General features: G+C 37.7%; 1 protein-coding gene across 1 annotated transcript in view; it reads right to left on the bottom strand.

Annotated features, from left to right (window-relative positions):
• Positions 1-13,072, bottom strand: part of LOC126825137 (sodium/glucose cotransporter 4) — a 36,042-nt gene extending 22,970 nt beyond the window's left edge. Inside the window, exon 1 of the mRNA XM_050554639.2 lies at positions 12,767-13,072. Within this exon, the coding sequence (XP_050410596.1) occupies positions 12,767-12,847 (81 nt within the window). The 5' untranslated portion in view covers positions 12,848-13,072. The remainder of the gene's footprint in view (positions 1-12,766) is intronic.
• Between the last annotated feature and the right edge of the window lie 327 nt (positions 13,073-13,399).

Below are 13,399 nucleotides of genomic sequence, written 5' to 3' on the forward strand. Positions count from 1 at the left end.
TATAGATACCATTTATTTCAAGGCTTTATTTTAATAAATTTTAAAAATATAACGTAAAAATATGAAATTGCAACTTTAAATGCCACCCTTAGGTTTTAATTGTTTATAGATCAAGTTAATAAAACACACACTATTTGAGGCAGAAAAAAGTTAATAGTTCACTAATATCGTCTTGTCATTGAATATAAACATGTTATTTGGAAAATAATATTCTACAGTGAATTCTAGATGAATACACATTCCTAATAAACATTTGGTCTCTGTGATGCCATATACATTTCGGGAAACTAAAAGCAATGGCCAATCTCGTTTATATTTGTTACTTTGGGTGAAGATGTCGCCAATGTACTCGTATCAAATTGGATTTTAGTGTATAAAACATAATCCCTGCATGCACATACCGCCTTTAGGCGTTCAGTCAATATGCTCGTAAAACATATATGCTCGGGTGATTTTTAGGGCTAGAAAAACTGGAACAAACCAAGCTAAACATTATTTGATAGGTTTTTAATTGTCAAAACTCACCAAACCTGTTTGTGGGTGTACATGTAAATAATCTAGTGTTGGTGAAAGTTGGGTTTGTTGACAATATAACAGCAGTAAAGCTCATGTATATAACTATTGAGAACACTGGGCATTACCGGGGTATACACACTTTGGGGGTCTTGCAGGCCCTAAATGAAGGGGGTAGGACGCAGAGTTCTTTCGACCCCTTGAGTTTTTGAGCCAACTCTCAAATGGAAAACAAATCATGTGGTTTCCAATGCTATAATCATAATCATATTACTTACCTAGTGGCAAAGAGAGAGAGAGAGAAATGGAGTTTAACGTCCATTCGACACAAACTAGGTCATTTCGGGACTAACATATGGTTTAATTTTATTTCAATAATTCGCTTGCGCGTAGGGGTCTTTAGCAGTGGGAGGAAACCGGATGACCCGGAGAAAACCCACGAGGTTGGACAGGCGACCCTACTCCTTGTCACATACAACCGGGGATTCGAAACCACACCAGTTGACTCAATGACAGACTTTATAATACAACGTGCAACCGCTATGCATTCAGCCATCCACCCCCCCCCCACCTAGTGCCAAACCTATACCTTGGTACAGCAATCTGATTAAAACAGGCAAATTTAAGGTCAACAACCATTGGAAGATGCAATTATCAGGCCCGTTTAAAAAGTCATGTGTGCAGTACTCCTGCTCATTATTTCACACGCCACTGCACTCATAAATAGTTTTAAACAAAATGGCGTTATCACTCGCCTAATATATTTCCAGTGTCATAAAAACAACTTGTTTTTTTATAATTGCTATTCAACACAAAAATCACACTTATTAGTACAATTTATAACCCTGGTACTGATGTATTGTATCAGATATTTAATTAAACTACGATTAACAGAGCAAATATTTGTTAAAAGTCTTCTTCTTGTGGGTATACGATAGTTTATTAAACTCTGTATTTCTTGCATGACAAACTTTACATCATTTCATCTGTAACACACTTAGCACTTTTGAGGTCAAGGGACAAAATGTGATTTAACGAGATTTGTTTATGCAGTCACCACTGGTGGGCGGGGCCGACGTCACATTACGTTTTATGAAAGGTTTAAAACGCAGTCACCACTAATGGACATTACATTTTATACAAGGTATAAAACAAACTGGCCAACACATTGCTGAGCCATTTTAAAGGAGCTAAATCGCTAACATTTGGGACCTAGAAATTGACAAAAGTGGGTCGCAACGCATATAATAATGTAATATGAATGTATATAAACTGATTTACATTCAATGGTTTCCGTTTTTACTCCAATTTCAAATCAGTTATGTTCGGCGAAATAAGCCAGCAGTCTCAATCGAGTGCAAATTTCTAGCGTCTGGTTATTCCAGTCTACATACGCCGTTCGACTTGGTGCAATGTGTCTAGCCTCGTCCCTCGAGTCTCTTTTTACAACTGGGGCTGAAGCGCATTATGGTAAACGATTCGTGTACCAATGGTAAAATGTTTATTTTGTCTTAAATATTGGATATCAAAAGCCCATCTTATTCCGGTAAGATCACAACATGAATGTTGATTTAATTTGACAAATAAATCGTGTTTTCAATGTGGAGGATTTTGGATGATATTGAGTTAGAGACTTAGCTACTTTAACTTTTAATTTGCTATATCATGCAGGATACCTTGAACCGGATAGATAAGAGTCACCGTGGCAGACTCCGTGGGTAAGGCACTGCATGACTAGTAGGCCTAGTGGGTCGCGAGTTCTGTCCCTCTGTTGTATGCTGGGAATGTTCAAAGGGATTTCCACTCTGGTTTGCACTCGTACGTAACTAACGTTCGAAATCTAAATGGTAGCTAGCTTGCAGGTAAGGTGGATCTGGGCCCTTATTCACGAAAACTTAAACTAAGTTACAATCGAAATTTTAAGAAATACTGCAACTTCATTGGACATATGCAAACTGATTTTACTGGTCAGCCAATCGAATTGCAGTATTTCTTAAAATTTCGATTGTATCTTAGTTTAAGTTTTCGTGAATAAGGGCCCTGTTGTTCAAATTGGTTTCCAGTGTTAGTGGTACAGGATACAGAATCTGCAAAGTAAAAGCGTCTATACGTTCGGATGGGACTATAAACCACGGTCCATGTACACGCAGGCCTATAGCCTACTCGTAGGCGTAGGGAGAGAGAGAAATGGGGTTTAAAGTCCACTCGACACAAACTAGGTCATTTCGGGACTAACACATTTTATTTCAATAATTCGCTTGCGCGTAGGGGTCTTTAGCAGTGGTTGGAAACCGGAGGACCCGGAGAAAACCCACGAAGTTGAACAGGCGACCCTACTCCTTGTCACGTACAACCGGGAAATCGAAACCCCGCCAGTTGACTCAATGACAAACAGCGCACACGTGCTAACCATTCGGCCATCCAACCCCCCTTCGTAGGCGTACACGTAAAAGAAACTTTGATAGTAGTTGGAACTTGATGCATTGTGTATACCCATCTTCGTTAATCAGGTTGGTGCAGAATCGATGCATTGTGTATTGCCCATCTTCGTTAATCAGGTTGGTGACGAATCGATGCATTGTGTATTGCCCATCTTCGTTAATCAGGTTGGTGCAGAATCGATGCATTGTGTATTGCCCATCTTCGTTAATCAGGTTGGTGCAGAATCGATGCATTGTGTGAGCCCATCTTCGTTAATCAGGTTGGTGCAGAATCGATGCATTGTGTATGTCCATCTTTGTTAGCCCGGCTGATGCAGACAACTACGACGTTAAACCACATTTCATCTAATCATATCATCGCTTTGTTTTTGTTTATTTACAGAGATCAAGAATGTCCTCGATTATTCTGTGTACAGATTGAACCAGGATACTGATAGTGTTATTATCGATTTTAAGATAAACATATTTTTATTTATAAAAAGATTTATCATATTTGATTGACCGGGTATTACCTTATCTACAATGTACATCGATTATCCGTCTGGGGATTTAAATTAAAAGATGTTATCATACAAATATCTGATCCGACTTCAATAGCCATGTTTCCCGTCTTCATTAGCCCAGTCGGAGCAGAACAGTAGGACGTTAAATTTTATTTCATTTCATTTTCCTTTCAATAGCCATGTTTCCCGTCTTCAATAGCCCAGTCGGTGCAGAACAGTAGGACGTTAAACTCCATTTTATTTCATTTTCATTTCAATAGGCATGTCGGTGCAGAAAGGTAGGACGTTAAATACCATTTCATTTTCTCAAAAATCCTAAGAAAGAAGGTTCAACTCATCATATTACATAGCAACTTCTGCAGATAAAAAGAAATAAAGTGGGGTTTAACGTCCTACTGTTCTGCACCGACTGGGCTTATGGAATAAAATGGGGTTTAACGTCCTACTGTTCTGTGCCAACTGGGATTATGGAATGAAATAGGGTTTAACGTCCTACTGTTCAACATTGACTTGGCTTATGACATCAAATGAAATGAAATGAGGTTTAACGTCCTACTGTTCTACACCGACTGGGCTAATGAAGACGAGCATATGCCATACAGTTTGCAATGAGGAAAATTTTGCCGGGACCGCGGCGCTACGACCTACTCTTATACCGAATTTCAACTGCCAAGGGTACACGCAAATATGTACAACTGTTATTGTCAGGCCTTCCAAACCACGCCTTCTCAAGATAAACATCAGTATTCAATTCTTGGGTTCATTTTCTAAATATAATTCAGTAGCGGACCTCAGAGAGAGAGAGAGAGAGAGAGAGAGAGAGGGGGGTATTTCAGGACCAACATGGGGGGGGGGGTGTCTTTGGGTCTCTAACGAGTTCGATAGCTGAACATTTAATTCAGATCATCGGGACCTCCAGGTCTTACTCATTCAACCACCGCGGCTGTGGCGGGGCAGCGGATAGGTTTTCTCTCGCATGCCTTCAGATTGTTTCCCCTGAATGTCAAGTATGTAAGTACATGTGTCGATTATATCCCTTATTGCTGTACATCTATTGACAATCAACCAAGCAGAACATTATATAAGTCACTTCTAGGGTGTGAAAACTTTTACATAACTTTAGGATAAACACTATTATAATCCATATGTCTCATTATATTCTTTTATCGTTTATACATAACTACTGCACCATTTCTACTGTTAGGTTTATTTGTCAACCCTATTTAAGACGGATTTAAATTTATTAGGAAGGGGCCGCGGTGGCTCATTGATTAAAAGGGTGACTCGCTAACCTGGAGTTCCCGTATTCGTTTTTTTTTCAGGCGTGGTTCCATGATGGCGCAGGACGGGGGTCTGGCAAGGGATAACATACAGTCGGTCGGATGGGACGAAAACTCGAGGTCCCGTGTACACATCGGCATGCACGTAAAAGAACTCTTGAAAATTAGAATTCGAAATAGTGTAGGTGCCCGGGCAAAATATCCCTCATTAGCCCAGTCAGTACATTACAATATGACGTTACACTCAATTTCTAGTTACTAGGAATTATTTTATATAGAAAACAATATGACGACAGATACAGAAAGTTAAAACAAACCGCTAGAAATACTGTACATAGGGTCTGATTATGCTTGCACGAGGGCCCTATCTGTAAATGTCACTGGTGCACTTGCATGAACAGACATTGTCCGTCACGCTCACATACAATTTGTATGTCAATATGGTAGACAGATAAATTTATTTGGTACAAACTCATACAATATAATAAATGACATTTATATATGGTACAAAATGTTTGCATTTTCAATATTTGGGCACCTGGCTGAAAAACAGAAGGCCCCCTGCCCAAACTTACCCGACCCTCACTGTACATATTAAATACTGTACTTAATCAATAAATATCGCATTGAATACCATGTATGATAAATAATGTATGTAATAAATATCGTGTGAAATAAACATTGTACGTAATAAAAACCGAGAGTAATAATAATCGTACGTAATAAATACCGTGCGTGATAAATAATGTGCGTAATAAAAATCGAGTGCAATAATAATTGTACCTAATAGAAATTGTACGTAATAAATACCGTGCGTGATAAATACAGTACATAATAATAAAATCCCAGTGTAATAATAATCGTACATAATATAAATTGTACGTAATAAATACCATGCGTGATAAATACTGTGCGTAATAAAAATCGTGTGTAATAATAATCATACCTAATATATATTGTACGTAATAAATACCATGCGTGATAAATACTGTACGTTATAAATACCATGCATGATAATACTGTACGTAATAAATACCATGCATGATAATACTGTACGTAATAAATACCGTGCGTTATAAATACTGTACGTAATAAATACCGTGCGTTATAAATACTGTACGTAATAAATACCATGCATGATAATACTGTACGTAATAAATACCGTGCGTTATAAATACTGTACGTAATAAATACCGTGCGTTATAAATACCGTACGTAATAAATACCGTGCATTATAAATACTGTACGTAATAAATACCGTGCATTATAAATACTGTACGTAATAAATATTCTAGGCCACGTAATAAACACTAATAATATCATACGTGATAAATATTGTACGTAATAAATATCATACGTGATAAATACTGTAAATTTATGGACCACATTTTATTAGGAGAGTAATGAAGGAAAGGTGTTAGATAATATGCACCATGCCTCTTGAATATGGTAAAGAATGTGTACAATTGAGAAGACAATCCTATTCTATTTATCATTTTAAACTATCAAATTCTACATAAAACAAGATCAAGGTGACATTAACCTATTCTGGATCTTGACTAATCTGATTATAGTTTATATTATGTATTTTATGTTCTGCGGGGTATTGTTGACAAACTATCATTGACACACACTATGGCAGGTCTCGCGGATACTGGAGTTGGGGTGGGGGCAGGGGTGCTTACACTCTCTGTTATATTGGCATGGTATATCAACTTGCAGTATCCATATCCAGAATTCTCGTCTGATTATAATGTGACACTTTCCCAAACAATTCCTGACCATCGGAACAGTAAGAATGATTATTAGGTTGACTAAAATGTAATTGATTATTTTAAGACATTTTTTCACGTAACTCGACTAGGCTAATAATTTCACTGTTCTACTTGTTAGAACACAAGGAACTGTGCAATTTTCGAAGTCTCTCTCTCTCTCTCTCTCTCTCGGGATCACGGTGGCTAAGTCGGTAAGACGCTGGCTTGCTAGCCTGGAGGTCTGTTGTTCGATCACTGCATTGCCGAAAAAGTTCGTCCAGATTTTCCGGCGTGGTTCCCCCTTGCCAGTGATGCAGGACGGAGGGCCTGACAAGGGCAGCTGTCTAGTCGTTCGGATGACCCATTTCCGTTCGTGTTTTACACAGGTATGATTCTGTTTTCTTAATTAAATATCAAAAACATTAATATGAGTACATTTTAGATTTGATTAAGGTGTGATAAATTAGATGTTGACTGAAAAATATAAACGAAGCTCAGCGACTTTAAATGTACATTTATAGTAGATAAAACATTAAACGGTGAACTATGTTGACCCTGTTCGTTGGTAAACAATAAAATGTACGAGTAGGTATGTCAAGTAACATTCCATGCTACCTACTTTGTCTTAAAAAATATCTATATTGACATATTGTTTGTCTATTTCTCTATGCTAAATGTAAAAAACGCGAGGACGTACAAAATGTTCAACTATACCTGAAATGAAATGAAATGGGGTTTAACGTCCTACTGTTCTACTCAGACTGGGCTAATTAAGAAGGGGCATACGTCATGCAATGTGATATGAGGGAATTTTTGCCCGGGCAGCGGCACTATGACCTACTCTTATATCGAATTCCATCTGCCAAGGGATCTTTAACGTGCACGCCAATGTATACAAGGGACCTGGGAAATATGCGTTTAGACTTGTCAAATAGATCTAGCCAACGAAATCCAGACCTAATGACAGGCATTTTGATCACAAGTGCACGCATTAGAACACTCGGCCCACCCCCACGTACGTCCGTACCAGGCCCGTTACTATGGGTGGGGGCGCCCCCTGCAAAAAGTTTCACCCCCCCCCCCCTATGAAAAAATTGTCGACCATAAAAACAATAGATATACATTGTCCGTCAATTTTACAGCACCCCCTGAGAACACTTCCCACCCCCCTCATTGCTCTGAGCTAGTTACGTCCCTGATCCGAACATGTTAAATAATGTATATGGTATATATTTGTTCATCATATAAAGTTGATACATCAGTAATAAAACACTAATAGAATAATGTTTGCTGTATATTCTCCAATCTCCTGTGAATATATCTAGCGATATACGATTACTTGTTGACGTGATACGCATACAATTTCTTTCATTCATTATACAATCTTAGGTACACACAAGCGGACCCTTTCATTGGGTGTAATAGGGCAAGTGGTTGATACGGCAAACGGAGCGAGGCGGGAATTATTCATTAATTTTAATATTCTTTTTAGGAACCACACTGAAAGGGCCATTTTATTTTAGAAAACGTTTTGGTTTGTTTTGTTTTTCTTTGGGAGTTTTAGTACATGTATTTATTTTGAGAGTAGGCCCTCTTGTCACCAACCCCCTTTGGTTCCGCCATGGACAAAACATGCATATTGATAGACATCCTAGAGGAGACGGGTCTAAATGGTATTAGGGATAAGGTAATACATGTATATAGATATTGCAAACAGATCACCCTAATACATATGCACGTAGGAACTTCCATCACAGCACATTGCATGGCATACACCCGTCGTCATCAGTTCAGTTAGTGTCGAAAAGTAGGACGTTAAACTCTATTGCATTTCACAAGCATAGGCTATATTACCCTTCTCCATAATATTCTACCTGTGCCACTGAGAGAGAGAGAGAAAAGAGAGAGAGAGAGAGAGAGAGAGAGAGAGAGATGGGGTTTTACGTCCACTCGACACAAACTAGGTCATTTCGGTACTAACATATGGTTTAATTTTATTTCAATAATTCGCTTGCGCGTAGTGGTCTTTAGCAGTGGGAGGAAACCGGAGGACCCGGAGAAAACCCACGAGGTTGGACAGGGGATCCTACTCCTTGTCACGTACAACCGGGGATTCGAAACCACGCCAGTCGACTCAATGACAGACTTTATGATACAGCGCGCGCACGCTAACCATTCAGCCATCCACCCCCACCCCCACTGAGAGAGAGAGAGAGAGAGAGAGAGATAGAGAGAGAGAGATCATTTCTGGACAAACATGGTTCAATTTTATTTCAATAATTCGCTTGGGCGTATGGGTTTTTAGCCGTGGGAGGAAACCGGTGGACCTGGAGAAAACCCACGAGGTTGGACAGACGATCCTACACCTTGTCACGTACAACCGGGGAATCGAAACTACGCCTGTTGACTCAATAACAGACATTATGATGTAAGGTACACATTAAATAAGATCCCAGATCCTAAATCAGTTACCATCAAAAGCACACAAGTTGTACAAACATGAGAATATACATCAATAGGTCAGGGGTTATCTGTGATAGTAAATAAAATCTACGTTTATTTCAATCATAAATAATATCAAAAATTGTAAATACTGCTCAGAGATCGAGTTAAAGTAAACAATCGCTTGTTTAATTGAAAATTTTTTGTCAGTCACGAACAATCCAGAGTATTTGTCCTTAAAGGTAAACGTTGCGTCCATCAATTTTACATTTGTGATATACATTTGGTTAAAGATACATTATGGAAGATTAGATAAAGAGCTGGCAGTTATCACTATAATAGTTAAAAACTAGATTATGTAAAGCTCTTCGATGCGATTGATTCGTAACCACGTATTGATGATTTCGGATGTGACTCAGTACACGGACATTAGTTATTGTTACCGATGGACGAAGAGAGCTACACAGATCAAAATTAAATCTAGATGTAATAAAATTCACGAATCAAAATTGATAGCTATGAGTATTTCCGAATTATTCGAGCGGGTGCAACCTGTGTTTTCGAAACAGTATACTTATATTTTTCTACCCCCCACCCCCTCAACAACATAATAAACATGCCCTTTAATAATGTCACGAAGAATACACAACACACAAAACAAACCAATTCCGACAAAAACCCGGAAATATAATTAAGACATATGGCAGACAACACGTTATACTGAAGAAAAGGTGCGGATAAAGACGGCAAGATTCATGTATATAAAATAACACTATATGTCGCGGATAAAGAAATGGAGTTTAACGTTCACTCGATGTAAGAGAAGAGTTGAAATTGTTTCCAGTAGTGTATAGCAGAACATAATGTAATATGGTGCCAGACATATTCCATGGTATTACTTTGCACGGCTCATAGTTCCATTCCTTTTTCGTGTTTATTACAGAAATGAAATATGAGTTTAAGTCTTAAGTTTCTGCATCAACTGGGATAGTGAAGACGGGTATATGTTACACAGTGCGCTATACTGTACATTTTGCCTAGATACTGGCGTATCCGAATACTCTTTTCGAATTCCAACAGCGGAAAGCCAGTGGTTCTTTTACGTGCACGCTAACGGGGCATCGGTTCTTCTTCCTACCCCTAGGATACTATACATGGGACTGATATAAATTGGCCTTAATAGTGGAGGTATCTTTATACTGTGTTGGGATCTCAGGCTACAGATTTGGTATAATAGTTTACACTCAATCTGATTAAAACACAGATCTTATTTCGTTTCGTTTTTCATAGTTTAGAATTTCGTTTAACACGTCTTTACTACTAGTATACACTAGTGTAGGTCATCGGAAGTATAAAAAAAAAAAACGAAACGAAATATAGAGCTGTATTTTAATCAAATTTGAGTTTATAATATACTATAATACTGATTGGTCGTTAAACGATCTTTCATTATATATACTTTTGACTGATAACAGTTTTGTTGTGAAAGATGAACAAAAAAATAGAATTCGGGAAATCTAGTTTAAAAATGTACTTTCCGAACGTGATCGATGTCTTCTATAATTTCAAGGTTACCACAGAGATTGTTGTGTAAACTTTCCTTTCAGTGTAAATGTATGTTAAAGAAGATTCAACATAAAGTCTATAATTTATATGTCAAAGGAGACAAGTATCATATGATTCCCACGGTATAGACTAGCACTATGACCAATTACGTGTCCTCGTGTTGTTTGTTCGCAAATTTTGACTTTGTTTGAAATGTAAATAGTGTTTCTAATCCTTATACTTCGTTCAATGGAGGGATGAAATGAAATTGGGTTTAACATTCTACTCTTCTGTATCAACCGGGGTAATATGCCATTCAGTTTACTATAATATGACGTCAGGATGACGTCATTTCCGCCTAGTCTTAAAACCAAACTGACAAGGGTTCTTTGACTTCTTTTATGTGCACGCCAATGCATACACGGCACTTTTCGCCGGGTCCGTTCTCCACCACAGACAAGGGGAAACCGAGCTGGAAAATTCCGTGGAACTTTCTCGACCAACACCGGGATCGAACCGTAGACGGATCTGGGTATTGAGCCTTCGCCATACTCACTGAGCCATCTTTGGATGGGTAGGCCTAATAAAAATATGCACTTTGACTTAGTTTACCGGCCTATAAGGGAGCGTGGTGTTGTTAATGATTGACAGGCGACACTGACGGGCTGTCACAATAACACAGATATTAATACGCAATAGCAATAAATATACCTATCTAACTGTTTTTTTTATGACAATATTTTTATATTTTTTTATCTCAACGTTATCACACCTCTAGACGTTTTACTTTATCTCTTCGAGTTTTTGTTATTGTGCATTTATCCTGTAATTTATATTCAGGTCCTATATCTGTTCAAAGTTAGTACAAAAAGCGATCGTATCTGATCATAATTAATTCGTAATACTTCATTAAACATTATTTCATGTCATTTCTATGTTGTTGTATTCTGTATTGGTTAGTTTGTTTGTGTTTTTAACTGGCGCGGTTTCGAATCACCGGTTGTACGTGACAAGGAGTAGGGTCGCCTGTTCAACCTCGTGGGTTTTCACTGGGTACTCCGGTTTCCTCCCACTGCTAAAGACCCCTAAACGCAAGCGAATTATTGAAATAAAATTGAACCATGTGTTAGTCCCGAAATGGCCTAGTTTGCGTCGAGTGGACGTTAAATCCTCCCACTGATAGAGACTCCTACGCGCAAGCGAATTATTGAAATTATATTGAACCATGTGTTAGTCCTAAAATGACCTAGTTTGTGTCGAGTTGACGTTACTCTCCCCTCTCTCTCTCTCTCTCTCTCTCTCTCTCTGTTTTATTGTAGCCTACAGTTATCCTCCATTTTCTATTCAGATCCTTTATCTGTTCGATGTTGTCGTTAGTACAAAAGCGATTTAATTCACTGGATAATTATTTTTCAGATAAATATATAAACTCCATTTCATGTCCTTTACGTTTTACTATAGGCTATTGTTTGTCCTGTTTGCGTTTTATTACACAGTTATCCCGCATTTCCTATTCAAATCATGTATATATAATTGTTTAACGCCAATAAAAAGATTGTTAAATTCATTCGTCGTATCTGATATATTTTTCATCGAAGTAAAAACTGTTGACATTTTAGCTGGAGTATGTTAAAGAAGGGTGTGTTCGTATAGAACGTATATTTAATACTTTACGATTTACCTGTGAAAAGATTTTTACTGTCAATTGTGTATAGGGGGTATTATTCACACATTCTTGTGAATTGGGGATTTGCGTCCGTGTCTTGGAGTAGGTGATATCGCAGAAATAAATTTAAGAACACGAATGACCAAATGGCCCCTTCCAGATATGGAAAGGGGGATATATAACTGTGTGAAACGGGTTTCTTTTATGTCCACTTCGACCGAACTGATATCGCAGACAAAGTCCGCTTCCACTGAAATGACATCGCGGACAAAAGGGAGATATGCTTACAATTTTAAGCTCCATTGTTTGTGTGTAGTGTTATGTTGGGTTTTAAAGCAGTCGCTGGTTTTGTGATGTTTTAAAGGTTTAGGTTTTGATTAATATCAAATTTTAAAAGTTAAGACACCCCCCGATGAGTCATTATTTATTATATATGCACGGAGGCATATATAATTGTTCGTATGTCAAGTCAGGTAGACAATTGTAAAATATGATATTAGGTGAGTTCAAATAAAGTGTGTTACCTAAGGTACGAAAATTATAGGTGTGTTGTCGAATATCGCATACATTACAAAAAAAAATTTAAAAAAATATAAACTAAAACTTTTGTTTAAATACTTACAATTATACCAACGGCAATGACAGCCACAAAATATCCAATTATCACCAGAATATCTCCCCAATGGAGACGCGAATCAGCCATTTTCCACTTTTTAAAATTGTCTAATCCAAGTTTCTTAACATGAAGACAACATTGAACTACCTTTTAACTAAATTTAAATACGGTGTTTTGCTGATATTGTGAATTATAAGTGTCACACCTGTAGCCAATATGATATACCTGAGATACTCGGCCGTCTCTTCACCGTGATATCACGACAGGTAAATGATACTCGTTCTACTCAGCGTTTTAACCTGTCTGTCCTACAACCAACTGCATTCACCTATAGTGTATATCGTAACGGTTCAATTACCGCTTACTTCGTTCCGCTCTGTTTAACGTATTGAAGGGGCCACTGCTCAAGAGAATGCCAGTGAATAAAACTTTTGAAATTTAAGATAAATTAAGTAAATATATATGCTATTCATCATAGTTTTAGTTAAAACTTTAACGAACAGGTCGTTCACATATATCGAAAGAATATTTAATATAAAACAATTTAACATAAAGGTTTCTCCATCTTTGAGCGGCATTAGCAATTGGCATACCTAATAAACACAAAAAAACATAATATGGAACACAATTACTATTTTA

The sequence above is a fragment of the Patella vulgata genome, chromosome 6, assembly GCF_932274485.2.
Source record: "Patella vulgata chromosome 6, xgPatVulg1.2, whole genome shotgun sequence".
NCBI classification, from domain to species: Eukaryota; Metazoa; Mollusca; class Gastropoda; family Patellidae; genus Patella; species Patella vulgata.